At 47.0% G+C, this 24,980-nt stretch overlaps 6 protein-coding genes across 6 annotated transcripts; 4 read left to right on the top strand and 2 right to left on the bottom strand.

Moving 5' to 3' along the window:
• Window positions 1-3,092: 3,092 nt before the first annotated feature.
• On the top strand, window positions 3,093-7,054 carry H6S33_010467 (uncharacterized protein; the record flags this gene model as incomplete). Its single annotated transcript, XM_044841855.1, has 8 exons — window positions 3,093-3,113; window positions 3,634-4,239; window positions 4,341-4,694; window positions 4,756-4,989; window positions 5,047-5,298; window positions 5,353-5,530; window positions 5,607-6,108; window positions 6,169-7,054. 8 exons carry the CDS (start codon window positions 3,093-3,095, stop codon window positions 7,052-7,054), a joined length of 3,033 nt encoding a protein of 1,010 aa, XP_044697610.1.
• Window positions 7,055-9,146: 2,092 nt separating this feature from the next.
• Window positions 9,147-10,899, top strand: H6S33_010466 (uncharacterized protein; the record flags this gene model as incomplete). Its single annotated transcript, XM_044841854.1, has 8 exons — window positions 9,147-9,165; window positions 9,214-9,304; window positions 9,379-9,978; window positions 10,049-10,107; window positions 10,161-10,444; window positions 10,510-10,533; window positions 10,595-10,827; window positions 10,881-10,899. 8 exons carry the CDS (start codon window positions 9,147-9,149, stop codon window positions 10,897-10,899), a joined length of 1,329 nt encoding a protein of 442 aa, XP_044697609.1.
• An 827-nt stretch (window positions 10,900-11,726) lies between these two features.
• H6S33_010465 (uncharacterized protein) lies at window positions 11,727-13,855 on the top strand (the record flags this gene model as incomplete). Its single annotated transcript, XM_044841853.1, has 6 exons — window positions 11,727-12,186; window positions 12,258-12,392; window positions 12,459-12,681; window positions 12,739-13,320; window positions 13,491-13,534; window positions 13,596-13,855. 6 exons carry the CDS (start codon window positions 11,727-11,729, stop codon window positions 13,853-13,855), a joined length of 1,704 nt encoding a protein of 567 aa, XP_044697608.1.
• Window positions 13,856-14,112: 257 nt separating this feature from the next.
• Window positions 14,113-14,313, top strand: H6S33_010464 (uncharacterized protein; the record flags this gene model as incomplete). The annotated part of the gene is made up of 1 exon (XM_044841852.1): window positions 14,113-14,313. One exon carries the CDS (start codon window positions 14,113-14,115, stop codon window positions 14,311-14,313), a length of 201 nt encoding a protein of 66 aa, XP_044697607.1.
• A 1,996-nt stretch (window positions 14,314-16,309) lies between these two features.
• H6S33_010463 (uncharacterized protein) lies at window positions 16,310-19,207 on the bottom strand (the record flags this gene model as incomplete). Its single annotated transcript, XM_044841851.1, has 5 exons — window positions 16,310-17,233; window positions 17,357-18,341; window positions 18,417-18,546; window positions 18,925-18,948; window positions 19,048-19,207. The coding sequence occupies 5 exons, from the start codon at window positions 19,205-19,207 to the stop codon at window positions 16,310-16,312; spliced, it is 2,223 nt and encodes a 740-aa protein (XP_044697606.1).
• A 3,060-nt stretch (window positions 19,208-22,267) lies between these two features.
• Window positions 22,268-23,141, bottom strand: H6S33_010462 (uncharacterized protein; the record flags this gene model as incomplete). Its single annotated transcript, XM_044841850.1, has 4 exons — window positions 22,268-22,441; window positions 22,507-22,889; window positions 22,967-23,024; window positions 23,088-23,141. 4 exons carry the CDS (start codon window positions 23,139-23,141, stop codon window positions 22,268-22,270), a joined length of 669 nt encoding a protein of 222 aa, XP_044697605.1.
• Between the last annotated feature and the right edge of the window lie 1,839 nt (window positions 23,142-24,980).

Below are 24,980 nucleotides of genomic sequence, written 5' to 3'. Positions count from 1 at the left end.
AAAGGAAAAGAGGCGCTGCAAGTGAGTACGTGCGTGCGTGCGTAAAATTCCCGAGCCTACATTGCAGCAGCAGCAGAGAGGTTGGGTTGGTGGGCCATGGGCAAAAGTAAAGTACTGTAGGTAATTGTCACCACCACGAAAGAGCTTAAGGCAAGGCGGCGGAGGCGGAATGGAGAGATAAGCTACATGTAGTTACTCTAGATAGTGGGCAAAAGAAATTATTTTGTTGTGGTTTTTTTGTTTTTGTTTTTCGCGCGGAACCGTGGTTTATGATATGACAGACAACTTTACGCAGTTGGTAGAGTACCAGGAAGCTTATTGCAATATACGCATTCTCGCTGCCGTATCTCTATCAAGTGACCGGTTCCAACCCAGCGGCCGTGGGGGGTGCAAAAGAAAAGAAAGAAAAAAGCTATTTTCAACCATGCAGGAAAAAGGCAAATTCAAATAGAAACTTCCATAGGGAAGTTTGTTTGCTAGTCTTGTCACGGTAAAATACCCGCGACGATGGTACCAGTGTTGTAGTACCACCCGGTAGACTTGTTTGGGTGGTAAGAAAATACCGATATGGGAATCCCTATTAATATTACAATGCCCTATTTGAGTCGCCTATCGCTCCACCCAATCACTAATACTGAATGGCTTACCCATGCATGCCTCACTCAGTCAAGTGAAATGTAGGGTCCCCTACCCTACATAGTAGCATGAGCCGCAGAAGCGCCGAAAAAGGTGAGAAAAAGCACTGTATACCACTCTCTACTCTACCTACTCGACTTCCGAAATGGGTGGATGATGATGATGATGATGATGACCGACCGCCGGCCCTGCGTATGTGCGGCCGATATATTGTTCTTCGGTGCATGGGAATAATTATAAGGCGGGCATATTATCGATGATGGGAATTGCCTCTCACTCGTACGTCACGACGCTTTTGCATTGCATAATAACACGCATAGCGTTTCTTCTGCGTGTGGACTGTGGAGAAACGTTTCACTCTCCCCGTCCCACGTAGTGGACACCTACCTAGTCAAGTACCTAGCTAGATAGCTAGGTGAGTAGTACTGTGGAGTGGTTCTGTACCTAGATATGAACCCTACTTTAATTTTCCTCTGGATATGTGTAACCTATATCTCTCTGTAGTATTTGTCCAAATGAAGGGGGGGAAGAGTTTTTCGCAAGTGAGGGGAGAGACAATACGGATAGATATTCAAAAAAAAAGAGGTTGGCAGCGTCTTGCTCATGTAGGGACCAAGGAGACGATGGCCATGGGCTAATGTGGGGCAGAGCTTATTCCCTCAAAAGCTGCCCGGAGAGCCGACTTTCGCGACCGTTTTTATGCGGAGGATTTTTTGTTTTGTTTCCATGCGGTGTTTACACTCCAGATCGGGCGAGGGAGGGCTTCCAAAAATGGGAATAAGGATGCCCCATCAAGGGACGACCTTCGTAGATCTTCCCTTTCAAAGGGCAGCCTGCAGTTTTGCGTAGCCAAGCCATCATAACCATGCATCGTATAAATCGTGGTTGTGTGGAGCACAGAGCACAGGCCTTCGAGCTTGCTCTGTCCTTTTCTTTTCCCTTAGAAAATAATAATAATAATAATTTGGGCACAAGCTGTAGGATTCCTTTCACCCCGCTTTTGAATTTGATTGGTTGACTGTAGTAGCTCACGATAACTCTGACTTCTTCCTTTTCCCGCCATTTGTTTGTTTTGTGGAGCTGTTCTTATAAAAACTTCATATTTTATATTTGCACGATCAGTGGTTGACTCTGGCGGAGACATCACCCTGAAGCCGTCGTTGTCACACTCGGCAACATCTCGGCATTTCTCGACTTTTTGCAAAAAAGCCGAAAGAAAACTACTTCTTTGCGGGCAGTGAGGGGAAGAGAATTCGAGCAGCAAGAGGCGAAACTCAAACAGTCTTTTTTTCTTCTTTTCCTTCTTGTTCTCTATCTCGTCAAGTTGTCGTCCCCTGGCCGCGCTCAGACTGAGGGAAACATTAATCACTCACCGCACTGGCGAACCCAGCGTTCATCATCTGTTGATTCCAGCCCGTCGTTCTGTTCCAACCAAGCACAACAGCAACGCGAGGCAGGGTTGCCGCCGGTCTGAAACCACAAGAAGGACCACAAAGCAACAGAGGGATCTTCCAAAGGGGCCAGGAGGGAAGCAACGAGCATCGTAGGATCGAGTACAGTACGAGTCTAGGTAGCTAGCTACATACACATACATTGCATACATAGGACAGTCAGAGAAACACAGAATCAGAGGATTGTACAGACATACAGACAGACAGCTTTGACCTTTTTGGGATCTCAGGGAGTGCGCTCCTCAAAAACAGCCTGAGAAGGAAGGAAGGGTTGAATACAGTACAAGCAAGGAAGAGAAGGAAGGAAGGAGGTGCAACGAAGGGAAACAGCGACCACCACAAAAAGAAGAGGAGATACATCATACATAATAGTAGGGACAGGCCAGGCCGACCATACAGACAGCTAGACACCACCTTTCATTACCACTCTCCTGCTGCTGCTCCCAACCCATCCTATTCCTCGCCATCATTCCTCACTCATCTCTCCACCCACTCCCAAAAGAGGCACAATAAGAAGCTTAAGAGGAATAGGAAGAATCATACGAATAGAGCTACCAATACACCCTACGGCAGCGGTCTTCTTTATTTTTTCCAGATTCATATTGTTGTTGAAGTCACGTCACCTGCCGGAGCGCATCATTTACGATTATTGACCCTGTAACTACATTCTATTCTTGACCGAACAGCACCATAGCTACGGTACTGTACTTAGATATCTTGGGAGGAGAAAAAGAACCAGAAGAAGAAGAGGAGGAAAGAGTTCGATTTATTGTCCACACAACTATCCAAGCGCCCGGACTCGACCAACTTCGCCTGTTCTTCCCCGCGCAACGGGCAACTTTGGATTACCCAGATTCCTCTCGCCAAATCAGATAATTCCCACCGACGCAGCCCAATTTAAGCCTGTCAGTGGCTTCGTCATATCCCCTCATCCATCAAACCATCAACATCATCATATAACTTTGACCGAGTGTTAGGGCAGAAAGCTCACGTAAACTGAAAAATATGTACGCCGATGCGGCGGTGGTGAGTTTCTCCTTGTTCTCTTTCTGGTTGGACCCCGTTCGTTGCAGGAGTCAAGCCCCCTACAGCACAAACCCCCCCCCCCCCCCCCCAGACAACCACGCTGCTGCTGCTACCCACCACGCATCCCCCCCCCCACCTTCCTTCTCCCTCTAATATTGCACCTACTCTATCCCTAACACGGTTTCTTCTCGAACCTCTTCTTATCTCCTTTTTCTTCATCCCCCCATTTCCCTTACTCACCTACGTACCCATCCATCCATTATACATACAACCACACGCGCGCATACGCACACATATACCTACATTCCCGCGTCGCCTTGAAATCGATGCAAAAATAGCAAAACGCAAAGTGTACCTTCTGTACGAAATCAACAAAAATACCTACCCTACCCTACCCTACCCTACCCCCTCACCTATATCTCCCGCGCTGGAAACCCCCTCCTCCTCCCAAGAATCAAATTTCCACATAGCGTCCTACTAGCTTCAAATCGTCAAACTGACTTCTACTTCCACTCTCCAGTTCCCTTCTGCGAGGCTCAAGCCTATCAGGACACGGTTAATGACCGTGGAAATCGACCAGAGTTCACTCCTCAGAGCTCAGACTGCCCCGGCCACAATGAACGGTGCTGTTCATGTTCCTATGGGAACACCATCAATTGTTTCGTCCTCTTCACTATCGATTGCGAGCGCAGGTGGAGCTGGCACAACGTCTCCAACTGTTAGCCTTTCCACACCAATCGGCAACGACTCGTTGATCAACAGAAGAGCAGACCCTTCTCAGGGGCTGTATCAAACATGTGTAGCTCTCCGGGAAAGATTGCTTCTAGTACCAGACTTTGAACGTTTCTTAGAGCCCGCCCCCGGGGCGGATACAAGGGAAGATCCAGTTAGCCAACTGTGGAGGTGCTTCCGTATGGGTTCGAGTCTTTGTGTATTGTTCAACGCAGTCAGGCCGGTTCAATTCATCGATGAAGAACATTGCAGGCCCGACCTTGGGGCCATATCCAAAATGAAGGCTGCCACTTACCATTTTATTCAAGGAATCAAGAAAGAGCTCGAGATTGGCGGAGATGACTCTTTTATGATTCACAACCTGTACACCGACGATACGAATGGTTTTGTCAAGGTGAGTCGATTTTGCCGTAGAGACACAGTAATCTGGGGGAATACTCTTTAGGTTCCGCGGTCAAATTTATTCGAACGAGGCTAAATATTCTTCGCGATAAGGTGACCAGAACTGTCAGCAAAATCCTGGATGTCTTAGCACAAAAAAACCTTCTTCTCCACAAGGGTCCCAGCGACAACCGGAGTTCGTCAGAACGAAAGCCGTTGGACAATCGCGCACGTGTTGTCCAGGAGCTGGTGGACACGGAGCGCAAGTATGTGCAAGATTTGGAAACGCTGCAAGAGTACATGAAGGAATTGGAAGCGGATGAGGTTCTTGGCAAGGATCAGATCCACATTTTGTTTGCGAACTTGAACGGGCTGGTGGATTTCCAGCGGAGATTTTTGATCAGAGTAGAAACGCAAAACGACCAGCCTTTTGAGAAGCAGCAATGGGGAATGCTTTTTGTGGAATACGTAAGTTTCCAAGCCCTTCTTCAGGTATGAATTAGTCTCTGAAACATCCATCAACCATTAGTGCCGCGAGCCTGAAGAGCGAGTCCAACGAAGCGGAGACCCAATCGGAGGACCGGCATACCAGGAAACGTTTGCGATTTATCAGCCTTATGCCTCAAACTTCAAGAATGCTCAGGACTTGGCTATGGAAGAAAAGGCTAAGCTCGAGAGAAAAGCGCATCCAGTATACCAACAACTCAATGCATTCCTTATCAAGCCTATTCAAAGAGTAACGAAGTATCCGCTTCTTCTGAGAGTATGTTGACCAATCGGAGAGCGTTCGGGGGAGACAAAATCTAACAATTCACCACAGGACTTGATCAAGCACACCGATCCAGCTGAAGCCGAGGACCAGAAACTCCAACTAGGTCTAGAAGCCATTGAGGAAATCAATCGTAAGATTAACGAGGCCATTAGAAAGGCCGAGAATATCGAGAGTGTAAAGGATCTCGAGGGTCGAGTTGAGGACTGGAAGGGGCATAAACTCGAGCATTTTGGCGAACTATTACTGCATGGGCAATTTTCGGTGATCAAAGGCGACCAGAAGGGCGATGTAGAGAGAGAGGTTTGCTACCCAAATTCCTGTGGAATGAGAATCTGTTTTTGACTAATGTTGTAGTATTATATCTATCTTTTTGAGCGTATACTGTTGTGTTGTAAAGAAGTGGGGACAGGTAAGAAGCAAAAACAAGCCATGATGGCAAGGCCGAAACCAGGAAAGAAGAAGTCCATGTTGCAACTGAAGGGTCGAATATTTATGCAGAACGTGACTGATGTCATCTCCCTTTCGCGGGGTGGTACGTGTTTGTATACCTTTTTTTTACACTATTCATTTTTTATTGTTATCGGAGTCAATGCTGAATTTATCCGCAGGGTCGTATACTTTGCAGATTTTTTGGAGAGGCGATCCGGGGGTGGAGAACTTTATCATCAAACACACAAATGAGGAAAGGTTGGATCAGTGGTGTAAGGCTCTCGAGAAGCAACGGGAAGCTTTCGCCAGAGCTGGAACACCAAGCAGCCGAGGAACCAGAACAAGTGGAGGAGCACGATCAACAGCAACTACAGATTTTGCTTGGATGGTTAATGTTGATACTGGAGACCAAGGGCAAACTGCCGCCGATCTTTCAGAGGATGACGACGAGGATTTGGAAGACCCTGCAGAACCGCAGATACCGGGGCAGCATTCCGGTTTCAACCTGCCTCGAAATACCTCTAGCGCAAGCATTCGATCTAGGTCTGCCACAAATGAGAGTGTTCAACAACAAGCAATGCAGCAGCAGATGCAGCATCAACTGCATCAACATCAGCTGCATCAACAAACACCATCAGGTGCGCTTCCTGGCACATATGCAGCGCGGCCAAATCAACAAAGGTACCCGAGTTCAGCCACAATCCCAGGTCAACCGCCACTTACTTTGGTTACCGGTGTTAGTCCTATGCTTCCAGCTGCTCATGATGCTTCGTATTTCTCGCCCGTATCAGAAACACCAATGAGCACTCGCATAAGCTCCTCGTCCAACCAATTCCCATTCCCGAGAACCTCGACGCCAGGATATGCCGAGGATAACCGACGATACACGCCGCCGAGCGGATTCACTCCCCCGAATATGTCAAGATCAACATCAAGAGAGGGTGCTGCAATTGCTGCCAGTCAAGCTCAGTTTGCACATCATCACCAGGTACAACAAGCGAGTAGCCGTCTGCAACGACCTTCATTGCCGGGGATGGCCCCTCCGACAGCCGGCTCGCTCCAACAGAATAGGATGCGGTCTGCGAGTAGCCCTAACATTCACCATCTTCCCAGTCAAGCACAGCTTGCCCGATCGCCAGGTGCCGCAATCCCCCCCATACCATCAGTGCCTTCAAACTATGTTGCGTATAGCGGTGGTCCTGCAGTGATAAACCGTAGCCAGAATAATTCACCTACATCACCCAACTTACCTATGCAAGGAGGACCAGGAAGGAACTCGCCGGCGACCCAAGAGAACGGCCTGAAAACTAACGGTATAAATGGAATACAACCACAAGTCAAACTGAAGGTCAACTATGGCGATGATAAGTTTATCATTATCGTACCATCCACCATTGCATACAACCAGCTGCTAGACCGAATCGAACACAAAGTCAAAATGTGTGGTGCTACTGGTGTAGAAGTACCTATAAACCCCATCAGGATAAGATATCAGGATGAAGATGGTGACTTCATCTCGATGAACTCGGACGACGACGTGCAGATGGCGTTTGATGTGTCGGGCGATCCTGGGAAGGATGGCAGCTCAGGGATAACCGGTGTTGTCACTCTTTACGTGTCGGCTTAAAACCGATACGAAAATTTTCTTTTTTTACATATTCGGAAAGAATTTTTTGCGGGGTTTTGCTTGTGCATTCTTGGCGATTGATGGGTGGGTGTGGCGTTACGAATCTTTCTTTTTTTTTTCTCAAACCATTTTCCTTTGTTATTCCCCATGTCCTCGAGTTTTCACTCACCTCTTTCTTTTAAATGTTTACATCTTTGGAAAATATTGGGGGTTCAATTGTGAGTGTTGTATCATCTTTCGTCATTTGGCAAGATTTTGTCAACAACCAATATCAATGGGCTAGGATGATAGTGCAAAAAGTGATAGTTTTAAGGGAGATGGGAAGCAGGAAGACGACAACATAACGAATTGACTCAGCGTGGATCTTGATACAGTTGTATTTTTTTTTTCTAGTTTCTTCACTCATACCTTCCTTTTTTTTCTCTTTTCTTTTTTCTCAGCCAGGTTGAATTCAAAGGATTATTTTTCTCGATTCAGCGGAAGCAATTTTGTTTAATTGAAAATTCTTTATTTTTTCTTTTTTTTATCTGCGACTTTTACAGCTTTCCTTTGTTTTCTTTTCTTATCTTTTACCTCTTTGTGTTAGAGTTGGGGTGGGGTCCGCGAGGACTTGTTTCGTGATTTTTGTAGGATTGATTTAAGTGCCAGAAGGGCCATGTCAGAGATCAAAAAATAGGAGTACATATCCCAGGATTCCCGAAGTAAAATGAAGCAGTTCCCTGTGAAGGGCTAGTATGTAGTGACTAGATATTTTCGCCTGTCCAGTAGTTGTTTATACGAAAGCCACGTGCGCAAGAAAACTGAACCCTAAACAAATCCAAGCCTACGGAACATGCCAGTACTCCTATAGAATGTCGTGAAGTTGAACAACAGCCCACAAACCTACTCTAATGTTTGCCTTAGTTTTTGTATGTACTCCCCCTGAGATTTGCTTTTTGCTTACTCTTTTTTTCTAGCGTGTAGGATTCTCAATGGATGGTGATCACGGAATGCAGGGGTTTGCTTTTGCTCTTTATTAGCATTAGGGCCTTTTTCTAGGTACATACTCTACTCTACTTTAGCCCGCAGTCATGTAATGCAGCCCAACCCGTTGACTGCCGATGTGGGGCGTTGTGGTTAATTGGTTGGTTAGTGGGGGAAAGCCCCTGGTGAAGATGAAAAGATTGAGGTGTAAGAGAGTAGGGCACAGGTTGATAATCACTCATTATCATTCACACACATCCACCCATTAAACCGCTCGTGACAATGTGTACCTGAAAATCAGGCCGGTGCTTCTTTGGTATGATAGGGCCAGTGCCAACCAATTGAGTACGGTACCGTCAAAGCATATTTCCAGGTATCATGCCTCTCCAATAAAGTACTTGCGGGCTGTACGCTCTGTTGGCTGATTTGCGGGTGATCAGCATTGACTTCTGCAGTTGGGTTTGGTATGTGTGTATGAGGGGATCCACGGTGCTCAGGCATTATCAGTGTCATTGGGGTTTTGATCATTGGTGGTGGTATGTATGATGAGCGATTATGCACTCCCCTTGAATACTGTCTCTTGATATTCGCGTGGAATTAGGGGTGAAGCGAAGGCGTTTTCGCGTGTTATCCTATCCGATAAGTGTCTTCATGTCGGAGTATTCGCGATCAATCTTTGTCTCTGTCATGCGAGTTGAAGAGTGTAGAGTAGTTCCTTGTTGAGAGAGTGGGGATATATTCAGGGGGATCAATTAATTCGCCTCTTTGGTGGAGGTGTCAACAGTAGGTGGTTCCTCACATGTTTGCTCACGTTTGTTTTTTGTGTGACGGGACAAGTGGGAAGGTCAATGATTGAGTGGATGCCTGTCACTCTAAAAGAGGGGTTGTTGGTTGTTGGTGTGTTGTGCAGATATGCATTGCGTCATGATTCCCGTAATCCTCAAAACCAAGCTTTTGAGGCTCCCCGTCGTAATAATGTGGGGTACATAGGTAGTGTAGCAACAGACACATAAGAAACCTATTTCCCACTGGAAGCTTGGCCCCAAGAACTTACTTTCCTATCATTAGTAGCTACTTTGTCTATCACTCAAATATCGAGCACTACTCCTGCATATATCTCTAACCTAAAATGTCTGCAATTGAAACTGGTATGGCTGCCTCTGACTAAAAGGAAATACAGTCTAACCAAGAAACAGAGCGGCAGTCTACGCCTCATCAGAGGTTCAGAGAGAGCCAAAAGGGCGCAGGACATAAGCACCCTGGATTAGACCCGAGTCGATCTTCTACGTAAGTTGTAGATCTCATGCTCGTGAGCTTAACCGACTTTGTTTGACCTATCAAAACGATTGACCAATGGATAGTGGTGTTGTTTGGACTACCGAGCGAGCTTACGAACACGGCTTCCTCGAAAATCCGCAGGAATGGAGTAATCTGGGTCAGGGAGCTCCCGAAGTTGAAGATGATATTCCGCATGCGTTTCACAAGCCCACAAACATTGATGTCTCGGTCTCCTCTCGTGAATATGGTCCCACCGCCGGGATTACTCCTCTCCGGGAGGCGGTAGCAAACCTTTACAACACTCAATTCAGAGCTAATAAGCCTTCAAAATATACATGGGAGAACGTGTGTATCGTTCCGGGAGGGCGTGCAGGACTACTGCGTATTTCTGCGGTATTGGGAAACGCTTATCTAAGCTTCTTCATCCCAGACTACTCGGCGTATAATGAGATGCTTGGTTTGTTTAAGAACTTTGCAGCTGTTCCGTCACCGCTAGATGAATCGGATGGGTATAAAATTCATCCGGAAAAAATTAGGGAAGAGGTGAAGCGAGGTGTTAGTGTGATTCTTACTAGTAATCCGAGGAACCCCACAGGCCATATGCTCAGCGGAGAAGAGTTGAAGGAAGTACTGGATATTTGTAGAGAGAGATGCACAGTGATTATGGACGAGTTTTATAGCGGGTATCTCTTCTTTCGAAATTTATATGAATCCATCTCTAGGTTATAAGGCTTACTGAATTTGATTCTGCAGATACAATTATGCCGGTAATTGTGATGGTACCACTATCAGTTCTGCATCCTATGTTGAAGGTCTGAACCACATCCGCTTTATATATAGCAACTTTTCTTATTGATTATAACAGATGTGGATGATGATAACGTCCTCATTATCGACGGCATGACTAAACGCTTTCGTCTTCCCGGATGGCGCATTGCTTGGGTCGTCGGTCCCAAGGAATTCATCAAAGCAGTCGGTTCCTGTGGTTCTTACCTTGATGGCGGTGCCAACGTGCCATTTCAACTTGCGTCAATACCGTTGTTAGAGCCAAACTTTGTTGTGAAGGAGATGGCAGCATTACAACAGCATTTCAAAAGTAAACTGGATTTTGTTATCCAGAGGTTGACGTCGATGGGTTTCAAGTTCCCAGTAAGTGAACAATTATTACAAGTGGAAAGCTGGGGAACTTTTCTAATATCTCTGCGTACAAGTAGAATTTACCAGACTCAACATTCTATGCAAGTAAACCGCTCCTACATATTAAATCGATAGATACTAATTGTCTTGTCGCAATCACAGATCTGGCTCGATCTCGCTCATCTCCCAGAGAAAATCCGTACTGGCCTTGGCTTCTTTGAAGAATGTTTGAAAGAAAGGGTAATTGTGGTACCGGGTATTTTCTTTGACCTTAATCCAAGCAGCCGGAGGGATTTGTTTGATAGCCCATGCCATCACTTTGTCAGGGTAAGTTATGGACCAAAATGGGATAAGTTAAATATGGGCTTAGATGGGATCGAAAGAGTTCTAAGGAAGTAAGTTTCCCGGCCTGGGCATCGGGTTCCGTTATTTCTCTAACAAAGTACAGACATGGCGCAATCGAATGATATATCACTGAGCGGCTAGGAAATCTTTATAGCAGAGCGCAATCTGTATTCATTCAATCGACCGATCTAAAGAGTCATTGGAGTTTTAGTGTTGTGAAACTCACAATCTCTCACTTGAATGCTTACTGTGCATGTGGTGTTAGCACTTGATCCAAGTCTTACTGCAGAATAATTTGGCACCACGATCTAATGTTGAAACAGTTAGACCCGGTATATAAAGATTGTTTATCGCATTTAATCCGTTAGTATAGGCTTCAACAATAAACAACAGCCATATATTACATGTAGTGATAATATCCCCAACGCTCATGATAGTGGTTGATTGCCAGACATTAGATAGGCTGACCAGTCTACAGATCTAGATACTATTATCATATATATCCACATAGCAATTGTAATTTCTTTGCCAGAGGTATAGAACTGACATTACAAAGAATTCCGTAAAATTAGAAGAAAGCATTTTTCCACTCAACATCCCTAGGTTTTACGATAAAGAAAATTATCTTTGGTGACCATAATAATATGCCGAGCCTCAGAGGCTGTTGAATCGAGACAGATTTTTTGCACCCGGCGCTAGGTAAAAGTTACGCTAGCATGCGAGTCGCCGGCACAGTCACGCGTGAACCACTTAACGCGTCTAAACGCGTCTTCCTGATATCAGTAGTTTGGGGGGCTCACTTTTTTCCAAAACATAAAAACCCCACCATAACCCCCGAACATCCCCCGAACATCCCCCACTCATCCCCCACTCATCAGCAATATTAACCATCTGACGGCTTCATCAACTGGGCTCTGAAGCCCCTCAAATCTACAGTTGATAACCAATTATGGCACCGAGTGGTTCAAATACAAAGGTCACGGCTTCCAGAAAATCCGCCAAGGTGAAGGACGCTTTACCAACTATAAGAGTTACTAAGGTTTCAAAGATCCCGAAGACCAAAGCGAAGTCGACGGCAGGGGAACTGCCTCCGAGAATTACCCGAAAAACGACTCAAAAAGTGGTGAAATCGTCAAAACTACTTCATGATGTAATAAACGGGAACGACCCCATTGATCGACTAACCGATGATTGCCTGGATATTTTCTTCTCACTCACCCCAGTAGTCGATCTCATTAAGATGAGAAGTGTGAGTAGACTGTGGAAGGATTCCATAGACTGGCGTTTGGGGAATCTTTACTTTCAGAGGAAGTATTTTCCCGAGTTTGCTGCAACTAAACCTTCTCCGAGTGCCACTATCCCTTCTCTGTTTAGTAGAGATGAATTATCAAGAATGTTTAGGAGAAATGGTTCGTCCACAGATTCATTCCCTACATTTTTTATAGTGAGAAAAAAACTTACGACTGAAAACGTTCTCTAGTCTATCTCGACACGATGAGAACCAAGTCTATTGCAACTTCCGTCAAAAAGTTTACAAAGATTTTTTACCACAGTCTGTGGTGTTATAGATCATGGGCGATTTGCGGTGACTATTTTGTTTGGATGGGAGAAGAACGTATTCCTCCCCACTTCTTATGTTTCAAGCGCCGTCCTTCAGGGGTTCTTAGCTGAAAGTCAGTAGATCTTAATATTCAACGTATTTTCAATGTGGGGGACGATGAAATCCAACCAATAAGAAGTTATCAATTACTAGAGAAATACTTCACTTCTTCAAATTTTTCGAATTCGCGACAGGCAATACGGCCTGAAAGCTGTGGTGTTGGGAGCGAAGGAGATCCTCTTCTTGCATTAATAGTGTATCAAAGGTCTACTGATAATTACCCCGCATGGAAGCTGGGTGGGAAGTACGTACACGCAAAATAAATTAGCGAGTCTCCATCACTCTCTAACTATAACAATAGGGTTGTTGTCGTCAATGTGGTTACTGGGAGACGCTTATGGTCTCACGAAACACCACGAGATACATCGCAGATTTATGCCATTCCCACCCTACGGCAGTACGCCTTAAATGCTAATATCTTCGTATGGTCATACAAAACACCGCACCCCGAAGTTTCATCGCTTGAGATAAGGGATATTCGGACTGGAGAAATATTGTTGCAAGTTGATGGGCTTGCACCAATAGTGCATAGGGGAGGCCCGGAAAACCGCACCGGTAATTCCCATGCTGGTATTTGGGTCCATCCACGTCGAAATTTAATCTTCTGCATACTTGGGCAGCAGACCCCAAAGCGTATGGGTATTATCTGCGCAGACACGGGCAACTGGGTGGCCATAGCTGAGTTGCCGGTGACACAGTTGAGAGAATGCCCCACTTGTCATGGCCCCGCCAGCAGATTCAATACTAATATCCTTCCTCATGGGCCCTTTCGGGTCAATTCACTATTCGGATGTGTGATGTTTGAGGAATCGGCTCCAAAAGATCCCGATTCTCTTGAAAACTTTTACATCCGCGAATATAATTTTGTGCCGTTTTGCAGCCGGTACCCTTGCCCGATACCGGAACATGCACCAATTTATACTTTCAAACTTCCGCCTCAAGAAGAGCTTCAGACGAAGGATATTAAAGACATCTTGGGAGCCCCAAGTCTTTTACTTGAAAAAATTGAAGTTTTTAATATTGATCACTACTTCCAAATCGAGCACGAGACAGAAATGAACGAGCTTATGCCGTTTGGTTTCGGAAGAAGGCCTTATGTAACTATCAACCCAACAACCAAAGTGGTGTGCAGACTAGCATTTGACCATGATAATGAAGTAAATCTTCTCCACGTTAACCTAAAGCTGGAGCCCGAAATGGACGTTTTGACTGAGCATAAATCAACGTTTTACTCGCCACAGCCGACCACTATCAAAAAATTTGTAACGAGGCCTCAACGATATCTCCAATACGTGCAAGGGAAGAAATGGGTCAAGTGCAGGTTTGCGAATATGAAGGTCCAAGCATTGAACGACAAATACCACGTTTATTCGACCAAGAAGGCTGTTATCCTATTGATGTATGAGCCCAAATGGTAGTGGAACTCTATCCATCGCTCAATCTCAGTATTGGTCTTTCCATCCTCCTCACTCAACATGTGTTTGTTTTTCTTTCTAAATCACGTGTTTTACTCCTTTGTTACCTAAGAAACCCTCCCAGGGTCTGTATCAATTCTATACATATATCCGTTATTCTCTCCTGCTCTCTTCCTCCCCTCTATTTCAACGCCTCATTATCCCTAATCTCTTCTCTATCAATTTTCCAACCTCATTTATTTACCACCGCTGTTGCCGTCATGAGCACACTAAAACTGATCACTCCGTCCGCCAGATTTGAAGAGTGGGCGCTCATAGATCTCGAGGCCCAGAAATACTTCTCGAGAGGATCCATCAAACCAAAGTTTGAGGCGGAACAAGACGACGAAAAAATACTCAAGCCCCAAAGCTTCTTCATGTTGGTGCTGGAATTTCTCAGGAAGGCGCTGCGCACAGTTTGAATGCTATCAGCTGGTAGTAGGGTTTGAAGGGAAGCATCTGCAAGGTGGGCCCTTCTGTATTCACACATACATATTCACGACAGAGTACGGGGTGTGGATTCCAGACGTCGTTTATTTCCTATCTCATATTAGTTCTCCGTTGTGCGATTTCATTTGCGCCTGCGTCATTAACAATCTATTTTTCGCAATGCCTCTTTTTCTTTTCCTGTTTTTCTTTCTCACTTTAGATCGAAGGTGATTGTGGAACGGGAAAATAAAACTTTGCAAACCTGGGGGTCGCTGGTACCATGGTGTTGTGTTACAAGCTCGAAGTTACAGCGGGAGGTCAATAACTAGTGGCCTTGGCAAAATGTGCACCCGACCACCCCCGCGGGATGAAGTTCTAGATTCTCTTTATTGCTGTCGGCTCAGTTGTTTTCTCAAAAGCCTCTAAATGCCAGCTCCTAGCTAAATACGTATTATGTAGTTTAATCACCAAGACTGGCCTAAGGATAAGAAATGCCCAGCCTTTTGGTTCTGTGGAGTACTCGTTCTTTGTTCATCGTGTTGGCTGATAGAATTACATATCGGCTGTCTCACTTGTCAATAGAGTACCGAAAAGAAGGCTTGAATGAGGCGGTTCGATCGGTCGATCGGGTGTGGATACTATTCTTTGAGCGGTATGTAGTATGTTCATGGATTATCACTCAGATGATTAGTATCTCCTATTGAGCATTAGGGGTAACTGGGCATGAATGTGGAGCAAAAGATACTAGATTCAACATAGAATATGGTGTCGTCTTATATACATAGGTTCATATTGGTAGCTAGCTGGAGTAGAGCTGGGGTAATATGGACTAGGTGTCGTGATGCCAAGAACTGTGGAAATGATTGATGCAGAAGAAAACATCTGGCACTACAATCACATTTTTGCATTCTATAAAGTGACATGGCAGGAAGAGTGTCAGGGAACAAAATTGTGGCCCTTTCATAAGACAAGTATCATTAGTCATTACATTAGTAACCCTCATCATGCTCGATGATGAGGACCATACTTGAATACAATACCTTTTTACACCCGTTTATCGGATTAGATAGCGTGACTTAGTGTTGTTTGGAGCCAGGTTAAATTATCGTCTATCACAAAGAGGTTCGTACCCTGGCATTGACTAGCGAGATAATTGGGTCACCCGGCCGATATGCATGGAATATCACTCGCCCCCTAGCTACGGTTTATGTAACCTCCCCACAATCACGCGTCACCAAAGCTCTGCTCAAAAAAAAACACCAGAAAGGCGGTTCAATAGAAGGAGACGCAGAGATGTAAACCAGATATATAAACAATGATACCGACCCGAAGGAATATATGAAAACCGCAAAAACCGCAACCACAGTCCGCAAACCGCGAGATAAAAAAGGGAAAAAATTGAAAAATTGCATGGTGATTTTCCGTCACATAATATTACTATTCTCTCTCTCTTTCTCTTTTCTCTCTCTTTCTTTCCTCATCGTAGTACATACACAACAAGAGAATAAAACAAACATCACAGCTCACACAGCAACAGCAACCACAGCAACAGAGAGCTCATAGCAAGCAAAACGGAACTGAAGAATAACAAAAAAGGTAAGAGTTCTCCTCCAATCCGTCCCCTTAAGCAAAGCAATTGATATCAAGCTACTGAACTGCACTGCACTGCACTACCGCTATGAATATAAAAAAGAAGTGATATATAAAAAATAAAAAAAATTTTAAAAAAACAAAAACAGTAACAGAACAGCAAAGGAAAAGGAAAAAGGAAAAAAAAGACTCCATCACTCCGCAACAACAAAAATGACACCCACACGCACCGCACCCTAACTAACTACCATACTGCACAAGACGTAGAAAGCAAAGAAAATGAAATCTGCCTTCCCCCCATCCCTCACGCCATACCCGCCCAATTTGCATGTGTCCGGAGTTCTCTTGTTTATGGTATAATTCAAACACGAATATAACTATAACGTACGGTATGATCGATTAGCCGCCCTTGAAGAAGCGACTGGCCTCCATGACACTCTCTTCATCTGCAGCGTAGTCCCAACCTATAATCTTGCTGTCCTGGCTACAGCAAATGATCCACCTAGCATCAAACTGGAGTTTGAAGACCCTGTGGGTTCCCGAGTTCCCGCCATGGCCCTGGGGAAGAACAGCTTGTGGGGGCTGTATCGGCCGCGGTGGCATGTGGTGATGATGTGCCGGTAGTAGTTGCGAGGCGGCCACGGCACCAGCGAGGCCTGCCTGGTTCCCAACCTGCTGGATCTGGTGCATGTGGACTGCGGCGGGCTGCATGCCTTGTTGCTGGTAAAGCGTGGCGATCTGAGCGGGTACGTTTGCGGGTGTTCCGGCACCTGCGGCTGCGGCGGAGCGGAGCGCGGCGGGGGACTGGCTCTGGTGGAGGGTGGCGCCGAAAACCCAGCGGTCTTCTTGGTCTTTGTGCCAGATGCGGACGGTCTCGTCGTAGGAGCCGGAAACAATCCTGTTTCTTGTGGCTTGCACGGTGCGGACGAGGGCGCCGTGGCCCTGGAGAGTGGCCATTTCGGCTTGGGTGTCGCAGTCGAAGACGCGGATGGTTTGGTCGGATGAGCCGGAGACGATGGTGCGGCCGTCGAATTGGATGCATGCAATACCTTTGGTATGGCCAACAAAGGTCTTTTCACAGGCCCCAGTGCGGAGATTCCATAGCTTGATAAGACGGTCTCCAGACGCTGATGCGATTTGGTCGCCGTGGAGTTGAATTGCATTTACGGCGGCTGCGTGGCCCGAGAGATTTTGGATCACAGTGTATGGGTGGAGAGTTCTGGGGCTGCCTTTGGGTGGCGCACGAGTGCTAGCGCCAAATGCACGGTTGGGATCACTGCTGCTGTATGGGTTTTGAAGATTGAGCCCAGAACCCATGGAGGGCTCCTGAACAGTCCAGGTCGCCCAGGTTGCTTGCTGGTTGTTACCGATATTATCTGGGTGGTGCGGATGGCTCCGAACATCGACAGCGTTGCTTGTACCGGTGGCCCATAGGACCTTTGATACCCACGGATAGTCCTTGTTTGTGGTCTCTAGCTGCTCTCGATTCCAGACCTTGACTAACTTGTCCTTGGAACATGTCACAAGCCATTTCTTCGAGAACTTCAAGTTGAGAACAGATTCTTGATGAGCTTTCTCGATAACCTTCAGTTTCTCGCCGGTAGGGAATTTCCAGATGATAACACTAGAGTCTGACGATCCAGTGACCAAAACTTGCTCCTCTTCGTCAAACTGGAGACACAGTACACTCCCGGTATGACCCTTCAATGGCTCTCCCACTAACCTCCGGGTACGCATGTTCCAAATTCTAACTGTTCGGTCACGCGACCCAGATACAAGGAAGTTGGGTGAGTATTGAATGGTGTAGATACATTCACCATGACCCTCGTGAGGGTAGTTGGGATGGGGGATCTGAAATGTTGTGAATCGGTTGTGCTGCCAATTATCCTCAAGTCTTCTACGATTCTTGTAGAGAAACGCCCAATTCAGCCGGGGGTGGTTATAACCAGGCATTGTCAATGTTGGTTGGATTGGAAGTGATGGCTCCTCATATGCCTGTGATGTTATAGGCCGACTCATTCCGGTTGGATACATGTCATCATCATCCGACATAGCAGCACTCGGGCCACCAAAAACTCCCGCCATCGATGACTGGCGGATAGTTCTTAAAGAATCGGCCGTATAAGGAAAGTATTCCGCATCCTGGTTCGGAGTGCCATATGCACCAGAGCTTCCTTGGGTGGAACTATCCCCACTGATATCCATAGGGCCACCAGACGAGTCCGATGCAGAGCTCTCACCTTGGCTTCCAGGGCCCGACCTAAATCGGTCTATGTTCCGCCTTGCTAGATCTCTAAGTTTCTTTTCCTCGTCTCTTTGCTCTTCGGCCTTCCGTTTAGCCGCTCCCTGCTGTTGCATTTCAGTCTCAAATAGTCGTACTTCGGCGCTGTTTTCCTCCCATCCGGCGCCGTGATACAGATCTCTCCAGAGCCTTGGCTCCATAGCGAATCGTCGCCATGTGCGCGAAGCCAGTGATGCATTGAGAAGCGAACGCGCAGGTAGGTACGATAGGATCTGAAGCGATAGCTCGGAAGGAAGCAGTTGGATAAAGTCGAGGTGGAGAATTGGGACCAATCTATCGACCAGCGATGCGATGTTGGATGTCGGTAGGGTGCGGACGAGTTTATAAGCGTATTCTAAAAGACCGACATTAGCGATCACGAACAGCTAATAGGTGATTCGAATCTAAAGAAGCATCTCTGAGTAAACCAAGATACGTGAAATATGATTATGAGCTGTCACTGCGGATGTATGCCACAAGAATGAGGGGAGGGGGACATGTCAGGCGGCAGGCCGTCAAAGAGCCTTCTCTTCCCCCAACTGAAACCACAACAAATCGTTACACACAACGGTCACAAGGCCCCTTCAACCAGCGATGAGAGCCATCAACCAAGATGGGAATTTATCGAGTATGTTGACGGATTGAAGGATAATCTCGGTGGTATTGTAGGAAATAGTGCATGTAATCTGCAGAAGAAGAGAAAAGCATCGAGCAAGGAAGTGTTTTTACAAACCTTCTCTTAACGCATCATCAAGTCCTGTCACCCAAGCCGGAATCTTCAGCTCTGCACTCTCTCTAATCGATCGCAAGTCCTCTCTCTGGTTCGGATCCTCGTACACACTGGGCGTCTCCTCACCGCTATAACCTTCATCCACCCGGAAGCTCTGCGACGTTCTCAGGGGCTGTTGCGTCGTCGTCGCTGTCTCTCCTGTCTGTGGTTGGCGCTGCGAAGCCACTCCCGCTGCTGCATTTGCGAGATCCTCCACGTTGAATATTGGTGGAGTCATGGAAGCCATGATTGGTGATGTTTACTTCCCTCTTGAGTTGTTGGGTATTGGAGCGAGATGGGCGAGGGGGGTGCGAAAAGGTTGATCGTAATGCTGGGTTTACCAAGAAGTGAGGAGTTGTGCTGTCCCAGAAAAAGGAAGCAGATAGGGGATATCTACTCGCGGATACCCCGTTGGATGCTGTTGCAAAAAGTCGTGTCAATAAGGATATAAGATAGGTACGATAAGACGGAGGTTGTTATGGAAGGGGGGGTGGGTGGGTTATGGAGGGAAAGAGAAAGTACATGTAGCTGAGACGATGTCGTGTGTTGTTGGAGTGGAAAGAAAGGTGGGAGAGGCAGGCGGACCGGGGGGGTGGGGGGGTGGGCATTAAGCACACTACTGCAAGTCTGCAACCCTCACTCCTCCTCCCTCCTCTAAACTTCCCGCTCACTCCACTCAACTGCATGTATGTACATACATCTTGTGCTCTCGCGCTATGTATTACCGGTGCGCCGCTGCTTTCCTGGAAAACCATCCAAGCTCCAGGGTGAAAGAAAAAAAATCCTCTGAACCTGTCAACTGGTAAAACAACAACAGACCTCTTTGAGATTCTGCTAGGCTATCCGCTGCTACTGCACGCACCGGATTGTTGCCCCTAACCCCCTCGATGATGATCAGATAGCTTCTCCGATCGGCATTGTTCTATTCGTCTTCATTCAGAACAAGGGCGTGTGGCCCTGTGTTGAATCCTAGTGGCCAATCTAAGGAGTTCTTTCTCTCTCTGTCTCCGACGCTCCCACTCCCCCTAAACTCCTATATTTCTACATGGTATTAATTTGACAGCTTCCCATAGAGTAGGTATACACCCGCTTCTAATACCTCCATTGTCTCCTCTACATGCTCTCTACATCCAGCAGCAGCAGTGCTCTAGCAAAAAAGCAAGTGGGCACATGCACAGTTCAATATGCCGACTGTCAACTCCACGACAAATCTACCGTCTCGCTTTCGCACAACCTCCTTCACCCTCCCCGCAGTCCCTCCCCTCCCTCCCTCCCTCCCTTCCTCCCTCCTAGCCCTATGTGCGCCGTGACATCTGACGTCTGTGCGAACACAATACCTGCCCCTCTTGGCGCCCCAAAGAGGAGACACTCGGCCCCTTTGAGTGCTAGCGCCATGCTCCTGCCACCTCGACAGCGTGCGAAGTGGGGATCTGAAGCTTCATTGTCGGTCTTCTACACTGTACCTGAGCCTCCTGAGCTCCTTCCTGAATACCACGCGACCTGCTTGCTCCACGCTACGATACGATACGATGGCGATACGATGCGATACGATGCGATTTCGCGGCCGCGCGATCGCCAACTAACTAACTAACTACCTACTCTAACTGCCTAGCAACCGCGAGAGAAGGATTCCGTACCTACATGGAACCTGCTATAAATTCCGTGATATCAAATATCAGGCTCCGAGGAGTAAGCACCTAGAATGATGGGTAAACCCAGTAGGGCATTAGTAGTACAAACAGGAGTGCAAAACACAAGGAGGCCCAAGACACAACCACATCTCTCCCCATCCATCCCTCCGTCCCTCCAATCCCTCCCTCCCGAGTGAAAAAATTTTGCCCCCTACTAGAGTGTAAACGTAGCAGGAACCTCCCGCCGCAATCTATCAGGCCCAGCATATCGGTTCAACACCAGATCTAGAAATTTCCTCTCTTTTCTGCCCTTCGCTCCCATTGATGAAAGCTATGGCCGCTCTACTACGTAGCCGATACACCCGTCAACTTGCACATTTTCATTTCTTTCCTGCGCGACGGGGAAGGTAATCCTATTTCGCAAATTGGCCCTATATACGTCGCTAACTCTCTGGCTAACTAAACCCGACTCCCACCCGCGGCGATCACCCACGCCCGTCTCGTCTCGTCTCGCTTCGAAACAAAACCGGGTTTGGGGGAAACACACACAGCAGTGACAGCACCCCTAACCCTGCATGCAGCCTGTATTCATCCGGTGTGTAATCGTGACAGCGGCTGACGTAGCGGCTAGTTGCGATGCGAATAGGTACATATCAGTACATATGGCGGAAGAGGAAAGGGAGGGAAGAAGGGGAATCGGATCGGGGGGCGATCTGAGAAGTTTCTAGTGGTTTTCAGAGTGCGATCGCGTGTGGATGCGTGTAGAAGTTTGGTTTGGTTTTAGGTGCCCCTGGCGGTACATAGGAGTGGTGGGGTGATGTGATGGGTGGTGATGGGTGGTGATGGGTGGTGATGGGTGGTGGTGGGGGTCATGTGTGGTCACTCGTTTGCTTCGAAAGAATGTAGTCACGTGATGTGGTTACTTTCAATTGGATTTGATAGATCCATCTAACCCGCAACTATCATACAGAATAGGCCAAGTACATAGACAACTTTGTTCTTCTATCTGAATAACTACTAGACATGTAGATGCTCTCTTATACACTGCTAGTGTCCTTAAGTGAAGGCTGCGATTGTAAAACGTACCGGTTAAAGTGATGCCGGACCTTTTAAACCTGAAAAAAAAGTTGGATCAAGACTAATCCTTAATCTCTGTCATTAGATTCTGTACCTATGCCTAATAAATTCTATAGTCTCTACTAGATCTGCGGGTGAACAAAATAAAACAACCCTTACCCTGAAAAATCAGTACCGTCGGCCAAAGCGACCAATACCCGCAAAGCAAATCAAAAAAAATATCGGACGAGATGGGTACCTTATTCAAGTGCGTCATCATCTTCAATATCTTATGGTTCTAGAGGGGGTCGAACCCTCGACCTTGGCGTTAACATTTAGACACTGTGAAGTGTCGAGATATTAGCACCACGCGCTAACTAACTGAGCTATGGAACCGTGATGGAGAAGGGCGGCAGCTAGGCTTTCGGCGCTACAGCGGAGCTTCAGGGTATACTTTGGCTGATTTCAATAGTCGTAGTTTTAGTGTTATTTTTTTTAGGATTTGTCATATGGTTGATATAGGGCTTAGGGGAGGAGTGAGTGATAACTCGTGATTCAATTTTTTTTAGTCTCACATGAAGTGGAAATTGGATTGGTATAAAACTAAGTTCTACTTCTACCTACCCCCCGCGGTGCTTCTTGAACGCATCGTAGATCTTCTTACCGTTGCGGACATCTTCCATGGCCTTTGCGTCTGCGGCTACCATCTTCGGGAGCATCCCTACTACTTGTACGAGGTGTGCGGCGGGGATGATTACTACCCCGTTCTTGCTATCGGCGAAGACGATGTCGCCCTATAGCACAGTAATCGATAGATTAGTATGGACATTGACGGGGTCTAGAGAGGGGGAGAGCATACACTAGCAACATCCACCCCCTGCACCGTAACCACATCATCCACCGCAACCGCCCTAGCCTCCGCGCCCGCCCCAACCGTACTAATCCCCTTCGAAAAGACCATCAGGTCATCCCGCTTCCCCAGCTCCTCCATGTCGCGCACCCGCCCGTCCACAATGATGGCGCGCGCCCCGAGCTGGTACATACGTTCCGCGACGATGCCGCCGACGACGGCGCACCGCTGGTCGGGGGGCTGGGAGACGACTACCGTGCACGAGGGAGTGATGAAGTCGGCGAAGTGGGTATCGGCGGGGAGGGAGCACTTGGGCTCGGTGGTGTCTTTGGGCGCGAAGAGGACGGTGGTTGCGACGGAGATGTTGATGCCGGGGGTGGAGGTGCGGGGTACTAGCGGGTGTTAGTGGGGCGGTGTGGAGGGGGGGGGTGGGTAGGAGTTTTTTTTTTTTTGGGGGGGGGGGGGTTACGGATGTCGACGAGGAAGCCGGCGTTGGGGACTTTGAGCTTGAGGAGGGCGTCGGATATCTGGTGGGTGTTAGAGTTTCGGGTGTGTGTGTGTTTGGAGGAGTGGAGAGCTAGCTAACGCACATCACAGGCGGTGTATTGCTTGAGCGCATCCATCAGAGCTTCCTTATCGCCCATTTTGTGGTAATTCCTGTGGTGGTGGTGGTCAGGTGTGAATATTGTCTCTGTAGGTAAGGTTCAATAGTAAGGTAAGGTTGTGGATTCAATTGTAAGGTTATGGATTCAACTGTGAGGTTGTGGATATTTCAATTGTAAGGTTGAGGCTGTGGATTCGATGCCTGAGCTCTCACATGCTAAATAGCTACATGTAGGGCTGACATGACAGATCCCGGGCTGTGAGGTGAATCCGGGATTGCGGCTCAGTGGCACATTTAGCCGAGCTTAACGAGCTGGGACCGGCTAGCTAGCTAGCTAGCGTGGTGCGTCACACGGAATCACTCAGGGCGCGAGTGAGGGGCAGGCGGTGGTCCCTGTTGGCCCGCAACAAATGTGTTTGGGTGTTTTGTCTCAAGACTTGACGGTTGTGCGAGTGATGTTGATGTCACGCTTCGTGTATTATAGATATCTGTAAACGTGCGCGTCAACTGGTCAATTATCAGTATTAGAGCACGTTTAAACAGAAGCGTCATGCACGGCCATTACTCATTCTGAACACTTTGGCTCCCTTTCCCTCTCCGTTGACGTGCTGTGATCTGATTCCATTATAAATAAGCAGCTCACCCTCTCTCTCCCTAGATTCCCCATAAATCCTCATATCGACCTTTCTTGATCAGAGCATCGATTATACTAGTACTGAAAACGCCTCTCGACACCACGCCGTGCTTCCCTCTTCGGATTAGGAACGGTACATTGAGATATGTATGGCCCTAAGTTCATGATCAATTAAAGTGTCCTTATACATATGTACTTCAAAAATGTATGGTCTTTGACGGTTGATGATGCTGTTGTCGGATCGGTGCGCTGTACTCGCTATCGCTTTCTGTCAGGAGCTGGGCTTCCGCTTGTTTGTTGCATTCTCCCTTCTCCCCATGAGCGTGTGAACGGTATCGGAGCGGTGTCGGTTTAGTTTTCTTAAGGAAAATATTTTCCTGCTTCCGGCAGGACGTTAGATTCTAATAATCTGGCCAAGTTCGTTGTGTAAGTCACTCAATGGTGTTTATCGTTAACTGATATTTTATTACACAGAGAAAGGGACAAGCGATTGTACTAGGAAGTCTTTGAAAATTATTGGCGCGACTTCCTTGGACCGTGTGTTTGGCTGGAGTCAAACCAGCCCCCCAGAATCTTGTGGAATATCTCTGGGCTGCGCATGAGTCTCTGTAGTCTCGCTCAGTTGATAAAGTTTCTTGTTAGGGAGCATTCAGCGGAGGAGTTGAAAGAGCAAACGGATTTTTAAAGAAGGAAACTGTTTCTAGACTCATTCTAGATGAATGAATTAAAACCGTTTTCTTGTTTCTGGTCATTGATTGAATTGACCTGGCCACCATTTCCCACGGTGGATATAGCAGCTTAAAGTTTTGCTCGAGTGAACTCGTAGTGTTCGAATTATTTAATCTCGGGAAATGGATATCTCTTCGACATATATCGGATCCGGCGATTATCACACCATATCATGAGATGGGTCAAATCCAGGTTTCTCAGAAGATCTTATAGTAGATTGGAGGACCCTTCATGGCTATCGTGACTCTATCACCCGGCCAGGCTGTATTTACATGTCCTAGACTGTCTAAAGTATCCAAGCATATGTGTTTCTCAAAATTATGGAGAGAAAAGTTAACTCCGAGAAAATGACCAACCCTCCTACCTAATTGAAGTCGGAAGAAGCCAACAATCCGTCAATTTGCCACAGACAGCCTTTCTGGGTTAGATAACTGTCCATCAATCGTTCCAAAGTTTTATTTCACCCAAAACGGCCACAGGGAAGCCATCTAGAATTGTCTGAATCAGGTCGTATTA

The sequence above is a fragment of the Morchella sextelata genome (assembly GCF_020137385.1).
Source record: "Morchella sextelata strain SCLS chromosome Unknown scls_4, whole genome shotgun sequence".
In the NCBI taxonomy this organism is placed as follows: Eukaryota; Fungi; Ascomycota; class Pezizomycetes; order Pezizales; family Morchellaceae; genus Morchella; species Morchella sextelata.
This window is presented reverse-complemented; position numbering and strand designations above follow the sequence as displayed.